Consider the following 27,227-nt stretch of genomic DNA (forward strand, 5'->3'; position numbering starts at 1 on the left):
AGGATTGCAGTTGTTAGAGTTGTTTTGCCTACAACAGAACAAGCTCATTGGGATGTTAAGGATGCGCAGGCTCATGCATTGATTGCATTTTCTGTGAAGCGCACCATTGTTCCTCACATCCGTTCTACAAAATCTGCAAAACAGGCTTGGGATATTTTAGCAGGTCTTTATGCAAGCCGCAATGAGGCTAAAATTGCTTTGCTGCGTAAAGAGCTGGAGTCAAAGATTATGCATGAGGAAGATGATATGGACACTTTCCTTGCTAGTGTCAAGGATATCAATGAGCAGCTTATTTCTGCAGGTGAAGTCATTTCAGACAGTTCCCTTGTGCAGACTGTTCTTGATGCCTTACCAGATTCCTACCAGACTTTTGCTAGTACTTGAGACTTATGACCCAAGGAAATCCTGAAGTTGTCAAGTTTGATGCATTATCCACATTGCTGTTGCAAGAGTCGCTTTCTAGAAAAAACAGGACTAGGCAGCGTGCAATTGAACAGGCTTTTATTGCTTCTCAAAGAAAGGGTGGTAACAGTAATGTAGCCACTTCTTATGGTTCTGCTGCGAGTGGCAAAACTTTGTTCCTAATGCTTCTGCTGGCAGCACTTCATCTGGCAATTCTAGTGATAAGGGCAAAAAGAAGATGCGTTGCCATTATTGTAAAGCCAATGATCACTTGATCAAGTCGTGTCCTAAGTTGAAGGCCAAAGAGACTAAGAAGAAAGAGGGTGGTTCCACTACAAATGCTGGTTCTACTACAATGCAGCCATTGTTGAGTCTTCTGTGAAAGGAGACTCTGTTGCTGATGTTGATGCAGAATGGGCTTTTAGCGCAGAGTGCACTTACAATCCTGTTGCATGATGCATGCTTGTCAGTTGCTGCAGATTCACATGTGTGGTATTTCGATAGTGGTGCTACAAAGCACATTACCTCACATCGTGAATTGTTTACCTCTCTCGAGTCTGTCCCTCATGGGAATTCAATCACTTGTGCCAACAACGCCTCTTGTCCAGTTCAAGGAGTTGGAAAGATTGTGGTCACTGCTGCTAATGGCAGTTCCTTCACACTTTTTGATGCACTTTATGTACCTGGGATCAAGAAGAATCTCTTATCTATATCCGCACTTGCTAGACTTGGACGTGTAGTCAAATTTGTGGATGACAGATGTACAGTTCATGATCTCAGTTTTGGTGATGAAATTATTGCATCTGGCCTTTTGTGCCGTGGGTTGTATAAGCTCACTTTGTATGACAAGTGTGGACAAAATTTTGCAAATGCTGTTGCAAATTCAAGGGCTATTTTAGATGCAAAACTTTGGCATGCACGTTTTGGTCATCTGAATTTTGCCAGTTTTCTGAGTTTGTAGAAATCTGATATGGTTGCTTCTTTGCCGCCTCTTGAAGTACCTGTCAAACATGTTTGTGAAGGCTCTATTTTGGGTAAGATGCAGTGTTCTAAGTTTCCAAAGGATGGTTCAGTTCGGGCCACATGCAGGTTGCAGCTTGTGCATAGTGATGTTTGTGGGCCCATACAAACTCCGTCCTTGGGCAATTACCTGTACTTCGTGACTTTCATTGATGATTACTCCAAGCATGCATGGGTATTTCCGCTTAAAGCGAAGTCCGAAGTTTTTATGTGCTTCAAACAATTTTTGGCTATGGCTCAAAATGTCTCGAAATGTATTGTGGGCACCCTCCGTTTCGATCGAGGGGGGGGGGATATGTCTCATGAATTTAATGCATTTCTGGCTAGTCATGGGATAAAACACCAATGTACTTTGCCTTATACACCTCAACAAAATGGTGTTGTTGAGAGGAAAAGCAAGTCACTGACGGAAATGGCACGATGTATGGTCAAAAGTCAAGCTTTGCCGCATTCTTTTTGGCTTGAGGCCATCATGTGTGCCACTTATGTACTTAACATGTGCCCTACGAAAGATTTACAGTCTATTACTCCATATGAAGCATGGCATGATAGAAGCCTTCTATTGAGCATATGCGTGTTTTTGGCTGTTTGGCATATGCTTTGGTGCCACAAGTGCAACGCAGAAAATTGGATGATAAGGCTGTCAAATGTATTTTTGTTGGTTATAGTGCTGAAAGCAAAGGTTACAGGTTGTATCATCCGCAAACAAAACATATTTTGGTTTCACGGGATGGCGTGTTTGTGGAAGATTCTGTTCAGCCCTTGCTGTCATGTACAAGAGACAGTAATGTAAGCTCACAGGACATTTATGACACTTTGTTGCCTCTTTTCAGTGGTGGAAATACGAATGTAAGTTCCAATAAGGCAAATGTACAACCTATGGGGGTTTCTAAAAATGTTTTAGATCAGCCTATTGCTGATGCAGATGTACATGATGTACTTGATGAGGAAAGGGCTGAAAATGAGCAGGCTAGAGGTATGCCAAAATGGCTGGTGCACACTTTGCGTGACAGTAAATTGGATGCACCTTTGTCTAGTTGTACTCGTTCAGGCTCTCGCCATGCATCTTATGCATCAGATTGTTATGCTTTGGCTGTGTCTAGTTTACATGATGTTGAGGAGCCTCTGACTTTCAATGAAGCATAGAATTCAAAAAATTGGATGGCTGCCATGCAATCAGAATATGATGCACTTATAGAAAATGACACATGGACTTTATGTGATTTGCCTCCTGGAAAAAAGGACATTGGTACGAAGTGGGTTTACAAGTTGAAACGCAAGCCGGATGGTGAGATCGATCGCCATAAGGCTCGACTTGTTGCAAAAGGTTATGCAAAGAAAAAAGGCATAGATTATGAAGAGACTTTTGCTCCCACTTGCCGTATGACTACTGTGCGTTTTCTATGTGCATTGGCAGCTCATTTTGGTTGGGATGTACATCAATCAGACATTGTTACTACTTTCTTGAATGGTGACATATTTGAGGAATTTTATGTAACGCAGCCTCGCGGTTTTGTCATAAAAGGACAAGAGGACAAAGTGTGCAAATGTAACAAGGCTCTGTATGGGTTGAAGCAATCTCCTCGTGCTTGGTATGAGAAAACTGACACTCATTTGGTCAAACAAGGCTTTCGTAACAGTCCAACAGAAAGCACATTGTATGTAAAGCGTGAGGGTGATGTACTTCTCATTGTGGTTCTTTATGTTGATGATTTGCTGATCATTGGACCAAATGAGAGACATATTGCTGAATTTAAGGCTGATTTGAATGCTACTTTCAAGATGAAAGATTTGGGATTGTTGCATCATTACTTGGGTATACAGTTTAAGCAGTGTGATGGTGGTATTGCCTTGTGTTAGAAAAGTTACATAGAGACTTTGCTATGTAAGTTTGGACTTGAGGATTGCAAAGCTATTGCCACTCCCATGGAAACAGGTTTGAAGTTGAGTCTACATGATGCCGGTGATCCTGCTGATGTCACTCTTTACCAAACTGCTGTTGGCTGCCTCATTTATGTATGCAACACGAGGCCAGATATTCAGTTTGCAGTCTCACAGGTCAGCAGATTTATGCATAGCCCAGGGTCTAAGCATTGGCAGGCAGTCAAGAGGATTTTCCGCTACCTTAGTGGCACTTTACATCTTGGCTTGATTTATCCCAAGGGGGGATCATTGCCACCAGACTTACATGCTTTTTCGGACTCAGATTGGGCTGGTTGTTTTGACACGCGAGTGTCCACAAGTGGTTTTTGTTTCATGCTTGGCAGTTCATGTATATCATGGTTGAGCAAGAAGCAACATACTATGGCCACTTCGAGTTGTGAGGCTGAGTACAGGGCAGTCTTCACAGCTACGGTTGAGTGTGTATGGCTCAGACGCCTTATGGCTGATTTGGGTGTTGGACAGGACACTGCCAACACTATCTACACTGACAGTCAGAGAGCATTGGCAGTTGCGAGGAACCCAGTTTTTCATGCTCGCACAAAGCACATTGAGGTGCATTACCACTATGTCAGGGAGAGGCTCTCAGCAGGAGAGATCAGCTTGGCTTATGTGCCAACACAGGACAACCTTGCAGATCTTTTCACAAAGGCATTGTCTTGTGAGAAGCTTGAAGCTTTCCGCAAAGCTTTGGGCTTACTCCCCTTTGTGGACTGATCCTGTCCTCAGGGCATGGCACTTCCCTTTACTCATGTGCCATCTCTCGTTCACTGCATCACTTGAGGGGGGATTTGTTACCATATACATGTGGTAGTGATGTGTGTGAACACACTAGGACCGTCGAGGCATTTTTTCCCTCTTTAGGAGGTTTTTTCCCCCGTGCATTGTATATACGCCCATCACTCTAGGGCTATCTATCTTTCCATTGCACACTAAGTAACACACTCTCTATTGTGTGCCTTGAGCTTCCTTCGTCTTCTCCAAGCTGTGTGTGTTTCTCTGCAACCCTAATTCCAACACTATGTCTGCTCTTCTTCTCCCTCACTTTGCATACACCATGTACTCTTCAATTGTAAGTTGTAAAGGTTGTTCAAGTAGATGAAAATTGGCCTCAAAACTTGTATGCCCAATTCTTGAATTAGCATCTCTACCCATGCTACCTTGCATGTTGCAACTATATCATCCATGTACTTTTCTTTTGCACTTACAAAATCAATCACGGATTGGTTCTTATTTCTCCATGTGATATCAATACTTCCAAGGGAGAACATAGACTAGGTTGTATATATCAGATAGACTACCAACCTGATCTACATATGTGTAACCATGGAGATGCACCTCCATGCCAATCTCATAAAAAGTGTATAATCCAAGGTAGCACTCACATAGTAGAATATATGCCTAATCGCACATCCAAGTGTGCCTTCTTTGAAATCTGCTTCAATTGCCTCTCAAATCCAACCGTGTAACTCAAATATAGTTATCATGAGATTGTCAATTAGATGGGACTGCCTAGAATCTTTGTGTACATGGTGGCATTCTCAAGGACATCACCCACATCAACTTGCACCTTTCAAATTTTGATCCAAGAGCATAGTGATAGCTTATCATGATCCATACCATATATTGACAACATATCCAATGCATATTGCCTTTGTGGCAACCATATGCCCTCTTTCTTTCATACAATTTCAATGCACATAAAATAACACAACTCTCCCAAATCTTTCATGTGCATAAAGCAACACAACTCTCCCAAACATTTCATGTCAAACTTCTACTTTAAGAGGCCCTTTCCATGCTCAAATTTTCCCTCATGATTTCCACCAAATTCACATAGATGCATGTGATCACAAGACCTACCTCATTCTTGCACACATACAATGAGTGATCAACGTCAATAGTGATCAAATAGGCTGCAATCCTCTCATCATGCCAAGATCTTGGTGTGATTTCCTAAGCTTTCTTACATAGTTGAGAAGTCTCATATCCTCATATCCATGTGGCTACTCCATATTACAAGCCTCTTCTTACAAGATACTATGCAAGAATGCATTCTTCACATCCATTTGATGCAATACCCAACCTTATTCTACAATCACTACAATAATTGTATGGACATTATCCATCTGAGCTATGGTGTTAAAAGTATCCTTATAATTTCTTCCATAAGTTTGAGCATAATATTTGGCTACTAATCTAGCCTTGTAACTACAAATTGTGCCATCTGAATTTTGTCCTACTTTGTAGACCTCATCCATCCTCAAAGCAAGTAATCTTCCACAATCTTTGCCATAACTGCACAATGACAAGCCATGTAACTCTATCATAAGACAACCTTTGCATAGGATTATTCCTTACTTTGGGGAATCTATGTGGTCCAGGATCACTACCAAGTGTCCCATTCTCAACCTACATCCTACTTTTCTTTTAGCCACTTAAATCATTACCATCATGTCATTCGCTCAAATTTGACACCCTTGGGGAATCATAAACCTTTTCCTTACCATTCCTTGATACATTTGATGAATTTTCAATACTTGAATCTTCCATGGAACCTACTACTCCGTTGATTTTTCACATTAGTTGAATTAGATGACCCTTGCGGTCCACTCAAAACATGTGACTGCACACCTACATTTTGGTAGCCATGTTCTCATTCACACCAAACCCATAATCATCCTTTATATCAACATATAATCTCTTTAACTCATCAAAATCCACATCCGTACTCATCCTCACTTGGTGCATAATAAGGTTGTAGCACTTATACCCTTTTTTCTCAATGCAATAATCAATGAATACACACTTTCAGCATTTGGGTTTAACTTTGTTTGGAACTACGTGCATGTAAGCAATAAATCTAAACATTTTAAGGTGTCCCAAATCAGCCTTTCTACTAGTAAACTTCTCCTTGAGTGTCATATTGTGTATAGTAGCAGTGGGTGTCCTATTTATGGTGTAGATAGTTGTGGAAACTACCTCATCTCAATAGCCATGAGGCATATTCTTATCATTCATCATTTCCCTTGCAACTTTTGCAATGTGCATATTCTTCTACCTAGAAAAGACATTTTACTATGGAGTATACTTGTATAAAAACTAAATTTGAATTCCATGCTTTCTCCTAAAATTGTCAAGCTCATTGGAGAAGTACTCTCCCCCTCCATGTGACCTCAGGCACTGTACATATTTCCCTCTCTTGTTTTCAACCAGAACCTTGAAATTTTGAAAGTGAGTAAACACCACACTCTTCTTCTTCATGAAGTATACCCATAGATCCCTTGTATGGTTATCAAATGAAGTCAACATAGAACCTGCATCCACCCATAGACACAGTCTTCACAAGAACTCATACATTAAAATGCACTCTCTCTCCAATACATTTTTTTCTTACATGCTTTTCATGAGGAAATGAAGATTTTTCCTACTTTTTAAATTGACAAGCCTCGCAAACCTTATGTATATTAGCATTACTGAAAAACCTTAACAAACCTTATGTATATTAGAATTACTGGAAAACCTTATGTATATTAGCATTACTGGAAAACCTTTCACAAACTCTTCACTTTGCATAATCTTTAGCCGTTGCACATTTTCATATCCAATACACTTACGACAAATCTCAATGTGTGCAACAACTCCTAACCCTTGTGCAAACCTGGAAGATTTCATATATGGTACATCAGCATCAAGTGAGCCTTATGCCCACCATGCAATGAGATTTTCATTATTCATGTATTCCTATGCATAGAGGCCATCAAAATTGAACTTCATCTACACACCCTACTCAACAATTTTTCAACAAAACCAAGTTATTTGTAATGTTGGCAAGAATTTTGGGCACATAAAATACATCATAAAGTATCCTTTACATCTACTAATGACAATGGAATATTCTGTGTATGTACAATAGGATGCATTGTATCATCTCCAATTCAACATAACCATGATTGTCTAAGGTTCCATGTCCAAAAACCATCCACCATGGCTGGTCATGTGATTTGATGCACCTCAATCCACATACATCACCACATTTAGATACACTTTTACACATGGTATTTATTGTATGATGCATAACAAACAATTTCTATGGCTCATACATACCTCCTGAAACTTGTTTTGTTGCATTCTTTGTGAGTAGTCGTGCTCAAAGTGGCCTTGCGTGCCAGTATCTCCCACCATTTTTTTTACATTTTTTCAAATTTTTCCACATCCTTTTTTCCTCCTCCTACCTTGAAAGTTTTCTCTACCACATGTATTCTACCTTTAATATTCAAACATACATTGGTTACCCTAAATTTGGTTTTCACAACCACAGTCGCCTCATTGGCATGCACCTTCAACATCTACCTTTGTTGTTATAAAATTCCTTCAAAATTACTTGTATTTTGTGAAGATAAATATTCACTAATGTTCTTCTCTTCCACAATCAATAATGGTACAAGAATCGTAAAACTCAAAATTTCTTCTTGAGTATAAAGAGAGGTCTTAAATTGCTTCTACATTGGCCCTAAACCATGCAAGCATGCTTCCATTTTCTCATCCTCATCAACCTCTCACTAATAAAGGAAAGGAATTCGCATATGTTCTTTATCTTCAAGACATAATCATCCACGAACAACCCACATGTTCTTCATAGTGTGTCAAGCTCTATATTCATGCAACTCCCTATCCATAATGGTGATCATATCGAATGAGACCAAATTGTTCCATGCCTCCTTAGGATAAATTGCATCCCATGTATGCTTCTTCAGGAGAAATTTCATCCCATGTATTCCTAATCATAGAATTCTCCACACTAATAGACAACCAATACATGACCTTATGTGCTCCTTGGTTCCCATCTTTGAATGCTTTAACATGTTGAGGAGTAGGATTCTCCTTGGGAAACATTAATGTGTCTTGCTAGATGGGTTTCCACACTCCATTCTAATCTTATTGTAGATATAGCAAAAACCTTACATTAATGTCAATACAAGGGATGCAAAAGACTTGGCTAGGCCATGAAGGCAACAACAACTTGTCAAGTTCCTAGAAAACAATGTCAATGTAGACTACAATCAAATGCCCACTCTCAAATGATCAGACAATCATCAAAAACTAGACTATGACCCCGAGTCAATCTCAACTATTTTGTCAACCAAATGACTCCCAAATGACACCAAACTTAAAGGATGATATATACAACCAAGATAGCCAATCTATGGTCTCAAAATCACCAAACAACAGTCAATCACCAGAAAAACACTCAACTTTATCCCTAATTTTAGCATTTTAAAATTAGCATTTAAGGTATCTTACAACTCAAGAAAGTTGAGCTCTACCTAATGCAACTTGCAGTTCATCAAACAAATGCCTAAATCTCAAGATACGACACAAAAAGCAACTCATAAGGAGTCACCGACCAAGTTGAGAAACAACACAAGAGACTTACATCAATGTGAAGAGCCTTCACTTAGCAATGTGTATCAATGCTAAGGATCATATTGCTATGGTGTATGAGGAAGAAATAAGTAGATAAAGAGCATAGATACACACATTTCTGAATATTACACTCAATTTAAAACTTTACATTACAAAAATTACCTTTATACTTGGCCAAAATTTTAGGATTTAGAACTTCACCCAAAATGGCTCAAAACTTAGCAAACTAGGTGCCATTAGATGTAGCAGTTACAAAATGGAAGTTTGTAGCCCCTAGCTCATTGAAAATGGCTCTTGCATACATCCATAAGAATAACAAATTACAAGTCAAGATGAAAAACTTAAGTGGTTGCCATATTATAATAATGGAAAATTTTACAAAGTGGTGCCCCATGATCTTCAACTACTAGCTAACATCCCCCCTCCCCCCCCCAGATCTTGTTGTTCCTTGACAAGAGGGTTAGGGTGCAAGGTAGTGTTGGAGATTTGGCCTCTAGTCTTTCCTTCAAGTTATCCAAGCCTTACACATATTTGATCCATGGCTCTTTGTCTAGTTCTAACATATATTTTCATAGGTATGACGTTCCTAAGCTCCATAGTTGAATCTTACCCTTGGGTATTTTAGTACAGGTCCAAATTCTCATGTCCTTCAAAATAAAGAAACTTGTATAGAATGCATCTTAACATATATGCATGTAGTAAGAGGGTAGAAAGATCAATCTAGCAAAACGTCCATAGAGGATGTAGTCAAGGGTCTGACTTGATAAGTCATAATAGACGACTTTGCTGCCATAGAGGGTAGAAAAATCAATCTAGCTAAAAGTTCATAGAGTGTCTAGTCAAGGGTTTGACTTGATAAGTCACAATAGAGGACCTTGCTACCTTTGCAAAATGACATCCATTAGGAATCTACCCGCCGCTGACCTCTGTGGAATGTCTCCAACCAAGTTAGCATCCGCGTTGATAGCTCTCAGCACTCAAGATCATTCAATCCCTCTTACATTTGAAGAACTAAGTGCAATGTTTCTTGAAGAGGAGCTATGACTCAAGACTAGGGACATCAAGGGTGATGATGCTCTCACAAACAGCACAAAAGGCAAGGAGACAAGAGTCGAAGTAAATTCTATAGGCATCAAGAGTAATGTCCCCAACATCATAAGCCGTATTTAGTTTCTTTATTGACTAAGTTGGTGCCAAAGAATTAGAGGCTCCTCTTTACACTTTAGTTCATGTGTGGTACCTATCACGTATTGCATGACCCTACATAGCGTATGTTCTCACTAAATTTGTACAACATAGCCATATAGGCTTCTTGGAAAATAACTACAACACTATGAAAAAATAAATGGACGAGAAGTATTATTTTATTATTGGCTCCTTCTTTGGAGTCCGCATAGCTCCAACCTACACAGCATCAACTCACTATTAGTGAAATGCCATGTCATTAGAAGATGTGACAAGGCTAAAATTTTATAGAAAAAATAATAACTCTGGCCCTAGGAATGCCTAGGAACAGGGTTCCCACCTCATGCTTGCCTATCAACTAAGCACATGCATGGCTTGTACCACCGTACATATATCTCAAATATGGCAGGGCACATCCACACAAGACCCCAATATCCACTCCATGTTCTGCTTGTGGGAGATTCCGGAGCCACCGCCTCCTTATATATGTTCCCCATGGTGATAGCTTGAAGTGTTTCTCCAAATAAACTAACTTGGTCTCTTCAAGAATTTTATTTTGGTGGTGCAACTACCATAGCCCTTGAGAAAACATGGTGGCACTGACCACCATTGCATCTTAAAGTTTGTCAAATTTTGGAAACAAACATTGGTTGGTAACTTTTGTAGCTCCTCTTCAGATATATGATGAGAATAAATATGTGATTAGAAAGTCTTTAAAACTTGGCACAAAGTTGGTGACTGAGTTTCTTTTGGCATTGATGACCATAACTTTACCATAACAAAAAATTAAACATAACTGGTGTGTGCATCCCTTATCCAAACTTAACCAAAATTCACTAGTAGGTCTAAAATTATAATGTCTACAAGTTCAAGAGTCAACAAGTCAATATGAGAAAAATGGGGGATTTTTTTAATGTGAGCTTCCACTCTTGTGCGCAACCATGTGGTTTTGAGATCTTCATCTTGTGCATAAGTATAGAGCATAGATCAAATGAGGTACCCATAATGGTTGATAGATTATTAAGAAAGAGTCTTAGACTCAAAGCATTAGCTACAACATTTCTTTACTCGGTTGGTATTGAATGTTGGGATGAAAATTTTGAATGAAGGCAACCCACTTAGTATGCCTATCATCTATTAAGGATTAGTATAATAAATACTTGATACATTGTTGATCAGTTTTGATTATTGAATTAGTTTTACTGAATTTTGATTTGCAAGGTTTACATTTGCGGCTCTGAAATGCGAGTAGATGGTTATCTTGCATAAAAACTACACCAATACCTTTTCCACTAGCATCGCTGACTACAACAAAGAATGGTCTATCAAAATCAAGCAATTATAATATAGTTACATTACTTAAAGCATTCTTGAGTGTAGTGAATGAGCTTTCTGTTAAATCTATATATGCATAAGAAGTGTTTTTCTTCAACAGAAGAGTCAAATAATGAGATTTATAAGCTAAATTACGAACAAAATTCTTGTAATAACTACAGTGACCAAGGAAATAATGCAGCTTATGCAAGTTTTTAGGTCTAGTATGTGACTAGATAGCTTCAATTTTCTTTGGGTCAACATGAATTCCCGATACAATGTGTCCCGTATATTCAATGTCGGGTTGGAAAAATGAACTTTTTTTGGTATTTAATATGAGTGGTTTTGTGAAAGCATATCAAATACATGTGTTCATGTTCTTTATGCTCTTTTTCAAATTTACTAAACACCAAAATTTCATCAAATACAACAATGATCTTGATGGTTAATAAAAATCATGTTCATCATATGTGTAAAAGTAGTTGGTGCATTTGTCGGACCAAATGGCATGACAAGAAATGCGTGGTGCCTAGTTTGTGTCTTGAATGTAGTTTTGTAAACATCTTGTTCAAACATTTTTGGTGTTATGGTACCCAAATTTTAGGTCAATTTTACAGAAAATGTTTGCCTCTTCGGATTTGTCTAGCATATCATTAACTCTAGGAATAGGAAACCTATTCTTAATGGTGATCTTGTTTAAATCCCTATAGTTGATATATGTACAAAGGGTTCCATTTTTCTTCTTTACAAAAAGTATTGGAGCTCCATATTGTGAACTACTAGATCCTATTAGTCCTCTCTATAAAGTAAGTCGGTGATTTGGTTTTGTATCCCTATATGTGTAGTTGGATTTATACGATAAGGTTCTCTACAAGGAGGTTCCAGTTGGCTATTGTGAGCTAGATAATGTGAAATTGGATGGACAACCAAAGGGTTAAGTGAATGAGTTAAGGCCACACTTGAAGAGAAGGCTATTCACACACCCTGGTCGGGCTCAGTTTGATGGAGGTTGGTGGTTAGTGCGCAAGGATCGAGTCCCCCGATAATGTGCCAACAAATCACAAGCAGTAGAAATCCATCCAATTGATGATCCTTGATTCCATTTCAAACATAGAAGTACGAGATTATTTGTGATAAATCTTTGGTAAATTCTTGAAATAAGGAGGATCTTTTCAAGTAAATCTCAACAAGGAACCTTCGAATTTTCTTAAGCAATTGAAGTCTCCTTTGAAAACTCCATATTATGTCTTCTTACTTCCTTTGCAACCTCTTGCTAGCTTTCTTGCAAATACAGTCAAGTGCCTTTTTCTCTACTTTCCTTCTCTTAAGACAAAGCCGCTTCTTCTCAAAACTCTTTCAAAGGCACTCCGATATTGAATCTGTTTCACCACTTAACAAATCTCTTAAAAAACTTATTCTTCTTGTGTCCTCGCAGCTCCACAAACCCAACAAAATTTAGCAATTGCTTTGAATCAATTGATTGCCATACCATTTATGATTGTCGATAAGCGTGTTTTGATTAAAAAAACCGATTATACATCGATTAAATGCCTATTGAACTTCAAATTACCAATCCGATGTTTCCATTTTTAAATTCCTCTTCAAGAATTGAATCAAGTTGTCAATTTTTGTGAACCTTTTCTCTGATACCACTGTTGGGAAATCATAAGAACAAGTGCTAAAATACTTCAAATTTTTCTCACCCACGCACACATACACCCATCAAACTTCTCACCATCTCTTCCTTAACTAAGTACACACAAATAGACAAAGACGCCACACACACACACACACACACATGCACACATGCACACAAGAATAGCTACGATGGTGATAGTCTATAAGAGAGAAAGATGTTGACACAATAACTACACAGAGCTTAGCATAAGATAAGAGAGAGAGAATCTTGCAAGAGAATGGCCTAAACCTATAGCCCCCAAACTCCACGGCACCTCTTATGGAGTTGAGTATTTATTGGTGACAAAAAATTAGAGGCCCCTCTTTACACTTTAGCTCATGTGTGGTACCTATCACTCATTGCACATGACCCTTCATAGGGTAGTTTCTCACTAAATTTGTACAAAGGATCCATATAGGCTTGTTGGAAAATAACTACAACACTATGCAACAATAAATGGTTGATAAGTATTTTGTTATTGTCGGTGCCTTCTAATACAACACAATAATTAATCATTACATGCTAGCTATCCCAATTGTAATGCTAACCACATACATTAGGAGGGTGCTCAATATCTTAACAAAACTAGATGAGAAGAACAGTACCATAAAACTTCTTCTTCTTGTGTCCTCGCAGCTCCACAAACCCAACAAAATTTAGCAATTGCTTTGAATTAAGTGCTTGCCATACCAATTATGATTGTCGATAAGCGTGTTTTGATTTTAAAAAAACTGATTATACATTGATTAAATGCCTATTGAACTTCAAATTACAAATCCAATGTTTCCAATTTTAAATTCCTCTTCAAGAATTGAAATCAAACTGTCAATGTTTGTGAACCTTTTCTCTGATACCATTGTTGGGAAATCAGAAGAACAAGTGCTAAAATACTTCAAATTTTTCTCACCCACGCACACATACACCCATCAAACTTCTCACCATCTCTTCCTTAACTAAGTACACACAAATAGACAAGGACACACCACAGACACGCACACACACACACACACACACACATGCACACAAGAATAGCTATGATGGTGATAGTCTATAAGAGAGAAAGATGTTGACACAATAACTACATAGAGCTTAGCATTAGAGAAGAGAGAGAGAATCTTGCAAGAGAATGGCCTAAAGCTATAGCCCCCAAACTCCATGGCATCTCTTATGGAGTTGAGTATTTGTTGGTGACAAAAAATTAGAGGCCCCTCTTTACACTTTAGCTCACGTGTGGTACCTATCACTTATTCCGCATGACCCTTCATAGGGTAGTTTCTCACTAAATTTGTACAACGGATCCATATAGGCTTATTGGAAAATAACTACAACACTATGCAACAATAAATGGTTGAGAAGTATTTTATTATTGTCCGTGCCTTCTAATACAACACAATATTTAATCATTACATGCCAGCTATCCCAATTGTAATGCTAACCACATACATTAGGAGGGTGCTCAATATCGTGACAAAACTAGATGAGAAGAACAGTACCATGATAGATTCTTGGAAGGAAAGGGAATCCACCAGCAATGTTGAGGTAGTGCTTGAACTATGGGCTTCCATAAAAGAGGTATGCTCATCAACACAAACTTTGTTTACTAATAGTTCTTGGATTCTAGATAGTGGAGCATTCCAACATATGACTAGTAAGAAACATTGGTAATAGTTCCTGGAAGCCCTCTATAGGAATCCATCAATGTAATTGTTGGACATAATGCAAAATGTCCAATAGAAGGATCTAGAATAATTTCACGTTTAGTAGCTACAAGTGAAATTGCAACTTTTTGATGTGTTGTACATGCCATAAATCAAGAAGATTCTACTCTCAATTTTTGTAATCATTGATTGTGGTCTTAAAGTTTGTTTCAAGCAAACTGGAGTAGAAATTTTAGATTTTCAAGGCAACACAACGGGAAAGGAAGTAAGATGCAGCAATCTTTATGGGCTTTTTGCACTTACACTAACTATAGAAAAAGATACAACTCAATTATGGCATGAGAGATTTGGCCACCTAAGTATTGTTGTGCTAAAAGAGATGCAGAGATCTTGATGGGCAAGCAACAAAGGAAGGAATTTCCACAAGAGACTAACAATCGAGCACAGTTTCCTAGATAGACTTGCTACATGTGTATCTCTATAGTAAAATGTATATGGATTTGGAATGAATGCCTCATTCTCTACCTCTCAATCCAAGATGTAGTCTTCTTTCATTAAACTACCATTTTTTGAAGCCCACCATATCCAAATATGTGTTTTTTCATTCAACCATAATGGTATTTTTGTATCTGCAATATATATAGAGTCAAATTCCTTGATAGGAATTTTAGACATGTCTATAAAAAGTGATCTTCTAAATTTATCCTTATGATAGAACATACTCGTACAAGGTGTTTATAGTCATATCCCAACCTTGAATCATTTGCCACCTTCCGCACAAACGTTCTTTCCAATATAATATCATAATTGGATTTCTTTTCCAAGATCCAAGCTTACAAAGGTATGTTGGTAGTCAATGCTCCATAGGAATCGACCACAACTCCCTCTAGTAAAGCCATCAATTTCTCTAAATGTCCATCTCCAAGTTACATTTTCATTTGTGTTTTTCTAATAGCGGGTTTTCACCAAGATTTTCAACCTTTTTTGGTTGCAATGGAAATACCTACCCCATTGTTTAGTATAGCCATGGATTAAACCCCAACATACTCCAGAGGTAAGGTGGTGTTGCCCTCTTCACCTTCAAAATATTCTTGCAACTTGTTTACTGGAATTGGTTTTACAATTTTTCGTGGACATTGTCCTTGTTTCAATTCCTCTATGTGCTCTTGTATTAAAGATTTATCCCCATTTTCTCCAATATTTTATCCAAGATGTTCCATAGGTTAGGTCTAAGCCTTAGCAACTCTTTGAATTTTAATGTGCATTTTATTTTAGTGAACATTATAGAATGCAAGTTTCCAACATCCAAACATTCTTTGGATTTTAGCACTCTGGTTGGCTTACAAACTACTAAGATGAAGATAGCATTTTTAAAGTATTGGTTTCTTAATTTTTTATTTTTACTTAACAGCGATCGCAATAAATAAATAAAAGGTATACCTAATGGCTTCAAAAGAAAAACACAAATGTAGTCATGTGCACTCGACCATCTCTCCTTATATAAACACAGAAAGTTTTTTGACTTTCCATTTCCATAGGTCTTTTCATTTCCTAAACTCACCCTTCACTTATTCCCTTTTAATGTTTTGAAAAGCTTATTTTTTGGGATTGGGGAAACCCAATACAGAGATTCCATATCCACCTTGATACGTGGATGTTCTAAGGACGACTCTTCAAATAGAACTGACCCAAAAGTCTGACTACCATCATTGTCGTCTCTAACATATCTAATAGATAATTAAGCCCTTCTTCCACTACATGTGAAATGTCTTCTAGTATGTCTTTCATATCTGATACTACAGAACTTAGTTTCCTTTTGAGCTCTTGTTCCTTTTCTTTAGCTTCATCCACTTTCTCACTAGTATTTAATATCCTTGGCTTTGTTTCCTTTAGTGGTGATGGTCCTTCCTTTTGCATATCTAGGGGTTCTTGTGTATTTGTACCAACTTCTGGTAAGCTCGAGCTCAGCTTTTTTTGGCCTACAATATAGCAACATGCAAAGAAACAACCAAAGAAAACCTTTCCAAAAGAGATCACACACACACACACACACACACACACACACAACCCCCCCAAAAAGATAACAGAGAGAGACGACATTGTCTTGAAATTTTTTTATTATGATGCAACATAATGTTAGCATAGACTCACGCTAGGATTGATTTCATTAATAATTAGCAATGGACAAGGGAATTATTTTGAAGTTATAAGTACTCGGGAATATATTACCTTGAAGATTAGTGATGGGAATGAATGGACTAGGACACGGTAGTTTTGGAAAACTGTTGTGATCTTCAAAATCTTGTAAATGAGTAAAGCCTAAATAGTGGACTAAGACTAAAGTGGAAAAAACGTATGCTTGTGGACAAAGTAGGTACTTGGTAAGGCATCCTTGTGTACATTTTTAGCTTTTTGACAAGCTTTTAGGCAAGTGCCATGGGCCATGAGTCTATAAGGCATACAAGTACAATGGTGGGAAGTGCACACTCCTAGATATGTAGAACCATAAGGTGCCACTTTGAGATTTTATAATGACAAACCTTGCTTGAAACTTGAGAGGAATTTTTAGATATTGGAAAAACAGCTCAATCTTCTAGAGTTTTACCTTTGGAGAATCACCAAAAAATATATTTGTGTATGGTTAGAAAAATAAAGTTCCTCAACATTGATGGTGTTTATAATGAGGGTTCACGGTTAGATTTTCGAGCTACAAGCATCATCAACTGAACACATTACTCATCAGGTTAGTGCTTTGTCTTGAAGTGCAGAGCTTTGTCATCCGAAACAAGTTTTGAGAAATTCTTCTCGATATACCTTTTCTTTTGGAAGAATTGTCAACAATTTACTAGTATCATCATTTTATACCTCAAAAAAGAATAAAGAAATGAGGACTGAGAGCACTGCGCGAGAAAAAAACATTTTCTTGACGTGTTTTTCAAGGTCATACTATTGAGACAAGATGACTAGGATTTGTACCAAAGTTTTAAGATATATACCGAGATTCATAACTAAAATGCCCAACCTTGGAAATTAAGGTCCAATAAGAGTTATATCTAAATTGCCCAATATTTTACCAAGATTTATAGCTAAAATGGCCAATATTTTATCTTGGAAATTAAGGCCCAACGAGATTTCAATTGTATTTTTCATTCTCAATTGAGAGATTCACACTTCAAACCGGGATTTGTTAGAACTATTCCAAAGTCCAGAGCCCACACACGCATGCACACACACAAAGAGAGAGAGAAAGAGAGAGAGATTGAATTTTCGTCCACAGAGGTCAACCAAAGAGATATATAACTAAAATATCAAAAAAAAAGAAGGCCGTGAAAAAAAGGTTCGATGGAATTGCAACCCAAGAGAGAGAGAGAGAGAGAGAGAGAGACGTTAAAAATAGGTAACGAGATAGCGGATAGCGGCAGGGACGTGGCTTGAGGTAAATTTACGAAGCGAGCCCATTATATAAAGGTGCGTAACAAGTAAATTGAGCAGACTACAGACGATGGCAAGCAGCAATGCTAGAGCGCTCAGCAGACTAGTAGCAAACCTCGACACAACCAGGTTCGTATGTTTTCACACACCAGTCCCGCCAGCTTATCTTCACTCCGCAAGCTCGCGGCTGGTTCTTCATATCTAACATTCATGCTCTTTCCTTGAAGCAGGCTGGCCGCCAACCTCCGACTACAAGCTCCCTTGTGCATCTCATCATCGAACCCGACCAGTGGCGGTGAGATGAAGAGTCTGACAAAGACGACCACCTGGTGGGCCCCACATCCGGAAACTGGCATCTGGGCGCCCGAAGGCGACCTCTTTGCCAGTGTTTCTTCTTCTTCCCCTCTTCTCGACAAAACAAAGGCCTGGTTTCGCGATGATGTCCATGCAGACTAATCTCAACAACCGCACGGCATGCAACATGTGACTCTGCGCAAGTGCTGTGCATGCCAAACAATCCATGGCAGTCTAGCCATGTATATACTAAGTGTTACTGCTTTTCTGCCTTCTGTAAACCCTTCATCAAAGTGCCATTCACGAAGAATGCCCTCATGCTGTTGTCACTTGGCGGTGTAGCCATCATCTCAACAAATTTTCGATAGCTTCTTTCTGATACGAACCACGTTCGTATTTGCATCATAACAACAATTATCGCAAATTGTCTTGTACCTTAACAACTTCCATAGCTCTTTCCTCGAAGGGTCTTGTGGGTTGTGTCAACCCTCTTGCTTGCTCAAGGCACACTTCATATGCACCAATAGGTACTAAAAATCAGAGAGCTTACAAAATTGGTGAAAATTCCTGTGCAAATAACTATGCATACAATTAGCATGTCAACCTTGAGTTATTTAACTGTCTTCAAAGTATTGCACATAAGTGCAAAAAAAAAGGGGGTTCATAAGGAAAAAACTACGTTTCAGCATTATTCAAAGGACATGAAGCGCCCATTGTTCTTCCATTAAGGGTTTGTTAGTATTTCTATGAAGTTTAAGGGTAATCATGACCCACATATGCATTTGCACACATTACACTCTTGCACCTGAACACTCTCGTGATTCTTCTTTTGCATTTAAGTCACCCAAGAAAGAGTCCCTTCACCATGGTGTTCAGCTCAAGCTACATTGCAGTGCCCAAAACGTCACCATGAAACACGATCCTTAACAGCTAGAAACATAAAATGGATGAAACCCTCAAATTGTTTCAGACATGAGTTTACGCGGAAATGTTCTTAGCGGATAACTGCACATGCAATGATCCCTTGATGTTTATATGTCAATTAAGCTCTGCCTTTCATCGCACCTTCCAAATAGGGTAAAACCATTGTTGTCAAATTTTCTGCATTTTTCTGAAGAACGATGCTGATTTGGCCGCATACCTTTCCATAATGTCTTCCCAATGGGGTGAAATGTTTCTTGTCAAAACTCCGTGTGGCAAGGCTAAAAACATCTCGTGATGCGTGAAACATTTCGTACTCAACTAGCCATATCATAGCACTGAGATTCAGTATGTGTGCTGACTAAACCAGTGGATCTGCACTGAAAGCGGATCACTGCCCAAACGAAAAGAATTTCTGATCCTAAGTGCGCCCATCAACCTATATATCAGAAAGACAAAGCTACCTTCTTATGTCACAGATGTACAAAGTTTGAAATGCTTGAACTTCCATATTCACGATACAAAAGTCAATTTTCTGTATTACACTAAAATTTCCAGTATTCTCTTCATTGCACTGTTGAGATGATCCATGCCAACGTCATGATAATACATTGATGCATAGTTGAAATCAAATATTCGATTGTATATCAAAAATTAAAAGTGGTGATGGTACTGCTGGTAGCTTTTCTAGATTTAAAAAATGCAAAATCATAGGCTTGTTGACAACAGTTGAATGAGTGTCACAATCTTCGTTTTTGTTGGGCATAGAAGGATAGATGTGCCACTCACGACAGTTGAGCTCAAGAAGGGCGTGCATCAGTTTGTGCACCTTTGGTATTACAAAGTATTTTCTCTTTCTAGCTTGGAGAGAGAAATACTATGCTTTGATATGATAAGTTTGAGAAGGGACATTGATAATTCTCCATACATAATCAATCAATAATTACTGACTAGTTAGCTGCAAACAGAAAGGAAGAAAGCAAGTAAGCTCATTTTTGCTCTTTTTCTCAGGAGTGAAATACAGTTTTCTTCCAATCATTGCAGGGGCTCAGAGTTTATACAACACATAGGTGTGTGCATGCATACATACAAGAAAGAGGCGCAAAAAGAAACCGCATTTAAATATACACTGAAAATCAATGTGCACTCACCCTTTTCTCCACAACCAAGCATGCATCTATGAGTATCACATGATACCACAAACAGGATCATTATCTCTGTGCAATTTGCCGTAGATTTGACCTGCATCTCAGAAAATTGTCGACCATTCGATCTATTTCCCTTTTCTTCAAGATTGAGCACATTCCAGCTGCATATGCATTCAGCCGGGTTCCCAAATGAGACGATGAGAAATCTTCTTCTATCCCCGCACTTGCAAGCAGCTGCATAAGCTGAGAATTTTGGCGCAGTTCAAATTTCTGCACCATTTGAAAAGCTTAATGTTTGAAACTGGCAATTCAAGGGAGTTTATATCTTGTGCAGACAAAACTACTTGGATATGATGATAAGAAAGGAGCATATTTCAGCCATTAAGGAGATACTCCCCCTATTATATTGCAGCTCAGCTTTGTACTACTTTGGACATGAGCAATAGCAGGACACAGAGCTGAACTTGCATGCTATTGGCAGGAAAATTCACTTAGCACTTTGGACCACATGAGGACATATAAAGCATTAGGTCCCACCATTTCGAAAAAATTTAAAAACCTTTCAGAACATCTAAAAGGTAGAAGTGTAGGGTGATAATGAAGAGTCCTCTGACATTGGAAAGTCAAAAGTCATTATGAAGTGGGTTGTGTAGAGTGCATGCAATTTGTATATGCCAATTTACATTCTATTTCTCTCTCTCTCAGCGTTTTCTTCTTGATTTTGCCTTGCAATATGGATGTATTGCATTTATTTTTTTGAAGCCATTAGAGCCCCACAATGTCGGAAAAAAGTAAAGCCTTTCAAAACATCTAAAATGTAAAAGCAAAGGGTGATAGTGTAGGAAATGAGAAGCCTTGTGGCAATGGAAAGTCAAAAGTCATTTTCCTTCTATATAAAGAGGTCGTCTAGCATGCATGCCATGTGTTCAGCTTTCCCTTAGTGCATCTTCTGCTTACTTCTCCTTAAGAGTAAGTTACATGTATGTATTGAATTTATTTTTCAAAACATCTAAACTGCGAAAGAAATGGGTGACAGTGTAGGAAATGACAAGACTCATGGCTATGGAAATTTTCCTTGCATAAAGAGGTCGTCTAGCATGCATGCAATGTGTTCAGCTTTCCCTTAGTGCCTCTTCTCCTTACTTCTCCTTAAAGTTAAATGTATGTATAGAATTATTTTTTTGGAAACCATTAATAAATACACATGCCATTCTCTCAATGCTTCACAAACAAGAGCCTTAACCGACCTGGTGTTCCAACTCTGCAGGGAAGAAAATGCTCATTGGCTTTATCTCAGTTGTCAGCACACCATCTACTAGCTTTGCCTCCTCTCTTGCTTTGCTCAACAAGGCAAGGTTCTCCTGTTCTGGTCCTTGAAAATAAATAGCAGATCTACAGCATACAAGCTCAACGATGAATTATGTACCCAAGCATCTAGTTTTCCCGTCATTGCAATGTATAAACGAACCTTACCTATACTGATCACCAACATCTGGCCCTTGTCCAAACACTTGTGTAGGATCATGACTTGACCAAAATACATCTAGTAGTTGTTCATATCTGATAACATCGGGGTTGAACTCAACCTGTGACACAACATCAATTTTTGGCTTAAAAACATTGAACATGGGCTGTCTCAATATAAGCCAGTTTTATTACTGTAAGGTATGCTTGGTAAGATATGCTGTGTCAATATAAGCCAGTTTTATTACTGTAAGATATGCTTGGTATTAAGTCAATTACTTCCAACAAAATGATAAAACCTAGAAAAGAAAAATTTTATGAAAAGGGGTGGATCAATCAAATCAATTTGTTAATAACTGTATTATCAAGTTTAGACCACTTATAACACATTCAAGCACAATTACAGTTTTTTTAACAATTTATGGGCATTCATACAACCTATGCTTAAGATTGATCTAATTTGACAGTCAGGTTGATGACATATGGCATTATAAGGGCCTAAATTATGCATATGCAGTTAGTGTCAGGGTAACAACAGCCCAATAAAAGAGAGACGATAGATCAGAGATAGAAGACGGCAAGACAACGGAGGAGAAAATGAGAGAAGGCCAGAGCAGAGCAACCCAAATACCAAGAATGCTGGCACACGAGGTGAGAGCAAGAGCCAGGGGGGTGAATAGCTCCATCCATGTTCGACCAATGCTCAAAACAATAGTGATGATGGAATGCAGGGCTACAGATTTAAGGTGAGATAGGAGGCATCCAAGCAAGGCCAGAAGCAGCCCATGCATGGCATTAAAAAAGATATAAGGACAATGAGTTCAAAGGTGAGACATGTCCAAAGTGGCCAAATGAGCCATGCATAGGCGCACAAAATACAACCAAGGGCCTTAGAAGACCATCTAAGTCGCCCCATAGGCTAGCTTCTGGCAAGTTGGTGGGTCAGCTCCATTTCCAAATTTCAAAGGGACAAAAAGTATGTGATTGGAGGTGGAAAGGTAAAGCTGACTGGCAGTAGCAGCTCACCCTCACTTAGAAGGCCATCTAAAACCTAGAGGGTGATTCAAAGGCCCTCTACATTGGAGGTGCTTCTAAGATGTGCACAATCTTTATGCGGTACTGAAGGTCTATGTTAATGCACTTTCTTATTTAGAGGGCCCTTCAAAAGTACCACTATCTGGTCTATGTGAAGGCCCCCTTAGGTCCCATTCAGACTGCATGCAGATGCTCGGCACAAATGCTGGGTAGTCTTGAGCGTTCTCCAGGTGCAGCTGGTTCACACTAGGTGAGGAAACACAACAATATAGAAACTTTAGGCACATTGCAGAGCTCGTGGCTAGGCCCTTCGACTCTAGTGTAAGTCCAGAGTTCAACGCTTGATCCGCATTATGCGCTGAAAAGCAAGTGGAAGGTGCAAGCTTCCGGGGTCCAAACACATAACACCTCTCAACACAACTAAGCTAGAGGAAATCCCATCGTCCAGAGCGAAGGGAGGGCCTCACGACTCACGAGATGACACTATTGACTATGAGAGTGGCCAATGGGGAAGCAATGTCGTGGGGAGAAAAGAGAGGGCAATCCTACCATTAAGCTATGAGAGAGAGAGAGAGAGAGAGAGAGAGAGAGAGAGAGAGAACGCGGAACAACAATTGAAAGAGCGAAGCAGAAGGTACCGGTAGGTGCGCGTCGCGACGTAGTGCAGGATTGGGGCAAGAAGCAGGAGGCGGAGTGCAGCAGAGAGGAAGCGCTAGGGATCGAAGCACAGAGAGAGAGAGAGAGAGAGAGAGAGAGAGAGAGAGAGAGAGAGAGAGAGCTCACGTTTGTGGGGAAAACACAATAAGTGAGTTTTGGGTTTTCCCACTTTTATTATAAGTGGCTTTAAAAAAATGTGTCCAGTTTCATATTGAACCTCAACAGTATAAAAATGTACAAAAAGGGGTTATTTAGGCCTTTAACCCAACAACCTCCCACTTATAAGTTAACCAACTCCCACCAACTGTATGCAATGCTCATGTTGAGCCTTAGCAAGACTCTTGGTGAGAACATCTGCAGGGTTATCCTGTGTATGGATCTTAGTCAAGCCGACTAGACCATCCTCCAATGCCTGTCATATGAAGTGGTACCACACATCTATGTGTTTGGTACACGCATGAAACATGGCATTTTTGGCTAAATAGACAGCACTCTGGCTATCACAACCCAACACGGGTGTATGAGCAGGCATGCCAAGTTCTTTTGCAAGTCTGCCCAACCAAATGGCCTCTTTTGAAGCCTCCGTAGCTGAAATATATTCAGCCTTAGTAATACTCAATGCCACAATTTTCTGTAACCTAGAACACCAAGAGACTGCACCACCAGCAATGGCAAATACATATCCACTGGTAGATTTCCTGGTATCCATGTCACCTGCCATGTCTGCATCACAATATCCCTGCAACTCCAAGTCACTTTTGCCATAACAAATACACTTTGATTGTGTACCTTTCAAATATCTCAGAATGCATTTGACAGCTTCCCAATGCGCTTTGCCAGGATTCGACATGTATCGACTAACAACTCCCACTGCATAAGCAATGTCGGGACGAGTGGCAACCATAGCATACATAAGAGAACCACAAGCTGATGCATAACGGATTCCCTTCATTGCTTTCAATGCCACCTCATCCTTTGGGCAATCTGCTTTGCTAAGCTTAGTGTATGGAGGTAAAGGTACCCCAAGAGACTTAGCATCAGCCATATTAAATCTGTCAAGTACTTTTGCAATGTATCTTTCTTGAGATAAAAACAACAATTTCAGCTTTCTATCTCTTTTAATACGCATGCCCAAAATATGCTCTGCATCACCCAAATCCTTCATAGCAAATGCTGAATTTAGCTTACGTTTCAGAGCATCAAGACTAGTCTTATGTTTCCAGGCAAGCAGCATGTCATCAACATAGAGAACAAGTATGATGGGACTACCATCTTCATCCCTTTTTGTATACAAACGATGATCTACATGGCTGTGTTTAAAGCCTTGAGACAGCATAAAAGTGTCAAACCTCTTATATCACTGTCGTGATGATTGTCTCAAACCATACAGAGCCCTTTTCAATTTGCATACAAGTTCCTCGCGTGTAGGAACTAGAAAACCTTCAGGCTGTTTCATGTATATGTCCTCTTCAATGTCACCATGCAAAACGTTGTCTTTACATCCATTTGATTCAATTCCAAATCAAGCACCACCACGAGAGCAAAAAGGACACGTAAAGTTGTAAGCTTTACAACAGGAGAAAAGATTTCTTGAAAATCAATTCCTTCTTTCTGTGCATATCCTTTTGCAACCAATCTTGCCTTGTACTAGGGTTTTTCACCCATTTGTTAGGAAGACCCTTTCTTCCTTTAGGCAATGGTACAAGATCCCAAGTATCATTTGCATACAAGGATTTCATTTCCTCTTGCATTGCAAGCTCCCACTTGCTGCTTGACTCACATGATTTGGCCTCTTTAAATGTAAGAGGCTCACCCTCATCTGTCAACATTACATGATCCAAAGAGAGGTTAAATCTCTGCGGTTGCCTTCTCAAACAAGTTGACCTGTGTACCCAATAATCTACATTCTCAGGCAACGTATCTACATCATAAGGTAGCTCATTTTCAGCTCTATCATGCTGCTGAAAATCATTCTCAGCCAATTCAGGTGGCTGTCCATCCTCATTAGGAGCATCAAAATCATGTCCTACCTCTTCTAGCTCAAGGTTAACCGGTTGATTATCAATTTTAGCTTGCGGTAATGCATCATGAGGCTCTTTTTCAACATCAATGGGTGGCACCGAAGGCTGAAATCTGACTGTTTTCTTGTCAGCATCAGATTTTGTAGCATTCTTAAGCAATTTTGCCTCGTTGAACACTACATCTCGGCTACGTATTACCTTTCTAAATTGTGGTAACCACACTCTACAACCCATTTCACCTTCTTTCCCATAACCCAAGAAAACTCCTTTAATGGACTTTACATCAAGCTTTGTTCTCAAGTCATTGCGTACATGAACAAAAGCTTCACAGCCAAATACTCTCAAATGATCATAAGAGGCAAGTTTGCCAGACCAAACCTCCTCTAGAATGTCATTTTTCAGCGTACTATTAGGAGAGCGATTACAAATATAAAGTGCAATTTTCAATGCCTCCCCCCAAAACTCTTGGGAAAGATTAGACGTGGACAACATACAACGCACTCTCTCGCATAAAGTACGATTATACCTCTCAGCCACACCATTAGAAGACGGATTATAAGGGGTTGTCAACTCCCTTTTAATCCCATTTTCATCACAAAAACGCTTAAATTCAGCAAATACATACTCTCCTCCATTATCAGATCTGAGACATTTAAGCTTAGTACTCTTTTGCGTAGTGACAAAAGTATGAAACGTCTTAAAAGCATTGAAAGTCTCACTCTTACTTTTCAACAAATGCACCCATCCTTTCCTAGTACAGTCATCAATGAATGTAACAAAATACATTGCACCACCAAAAGACTTAACAGGCATATTGCATACATCGGAGTGAATAAGATCAAGAGGATTAGCTTTGCGAGAGACACCAGAGTAATAAGAAGATTTCTTTTGCTTTCCATAAATACAATCGTTACAAAAATCCAAGTTTTTGCCTTTTACATTAACCCTCTTTAAAGAGGAAAGCACATCAATACCCTTTTGGCTCATATGGCCAAGTCTCTTATGCCACAATTCCGTGTGTAAAGCAACTTCAGCAACAGCAAGAAACTTGCCAGGCAAAGCTTTGCATTGGAGATAGTACAAAGTACCTCTTTTAGACCCTTTTGCAACAAGCATAGAGCCCTTAAGCAACTTCCATGAAACCCCAGCAAAGATGGTAGTATAACCATGTGCATCTAGCTGGCCAACAAATAGCAAACTTTTCTTAATGCCTGGTACAAACCTGACATCATTCAACACAAGCTCTTGACCATTGTTAAGAGCCAAACGCATAGTACCCATTCCCTCAATATTGCAAGCAAAGTTATCACCAAGGTACACCCTGCCATAATTGCCTGCAACATATGTAGCAAAACACTCCAAAGATAGAGTCACATGGAATGAAGCACCAGAATCCACTATCCATGACTGGGATAGGCCATCATTAGCACTGAGCAATGCATCAATGACATCTTTCTTCGAGATAAGCATGTCTTCTGCAATAGCTATCACCAAATCTGAGGGGCATGAAGCCGCAACCAAGATTTCCTCAACATCTGACAACTCCTCAATGACCACACTAGAGGATACATTTGCATTCTCAGCATCCATGGAGGAATCACCTGCTGATTTTTCCCCTTCCTTCTCATCT

At 39.1% G+C, this 27,227-nt stretch overlaps 2 protein-coding genes across 2 annotated transcripts in view; one reads left to right on the plus strand and one right to left on the minus strand.

Moving 5' to 3' along the window:
• The first annotated feature begins 18,027 nt into the window (after positions 1–18,027).
• Positions 18,028–18,775, plus strand: LOC147444439 (uncharacterized). Its single transcript, XM_086527044.1, has 2 exons — positions 18,028–18,186; positions 18,288–18,775. The coding sequence occupies exons 1-2, from the start codon at positions 18,128–18,130 to the stop codon at positions 18,511–18,513; spliced, it is 285 nt and encodes a 94-aa protein (XP_086383170.1). The 5' UTR covers positions 18,028–18,127; the 3' UTR covers positions 18,514–18,775.
• Positions 18,776–20,243: 1,468 nt separating this feature from the next.
• LOC147444440 (peptide methionine sulfoxide reductase A5-like) overlaps positions 20,244–27,227 on the minus strand; it is a 68,330-nt gene continuing 61,346 nt past the window's right edge. Inside the window, exons 2-4 of the mRNA XM_086527043.1 lie at positions 21,894–22,006; positions 21,668–21,812; positions 20,244–20,690 (exon numbers count right to left, since the gene is read on the minus strand). Coding sequence (XP_086383169.1) covers positions 20,484–20,690; positions 21,668–21,812; positions 21,894–22,006 — 465 coding nt within the window. The 3' untranslated portion in view covers positions 20,244–20,483. The remainder of the gene's footprint in view (positions 20,691–21,667; positions 21,813–21,893; positions 22,007–27,227) is intronic.

Source organism: Adiantum capillus-veneris, chromosome 13 (genome assembly GCF_014529385.1).
Source record: "Adiantum capillus-veneris isolate H3 chromosome 13, ASM1452938v2, whole genome shotgun sequence".
NCBI lineage: Eukaryota > Viridiplantae > Streptophyta > Polypodiopsida > Polypodiales > Pteridaceae > Adiantum > Adiantum capillus-veneris.

Bases quoted from the DNA above. Each gene is read 5' to 3' on its own strand.
- LOC147444439 (XM_086527044.1), top strand. From the start codon at position 18,128: ATGGCAAGCAGCAATGCTAGAGCGCTCAGCAGACTAGTAGCAAACCTC. The intron at 18,187-18,287 runs GTTCGTATGTTT...TCCTTGAAGCAG, and splicing joins GCAAACCTCGACACAACCAG to GCTGGCCGCCAACCTCCGAC.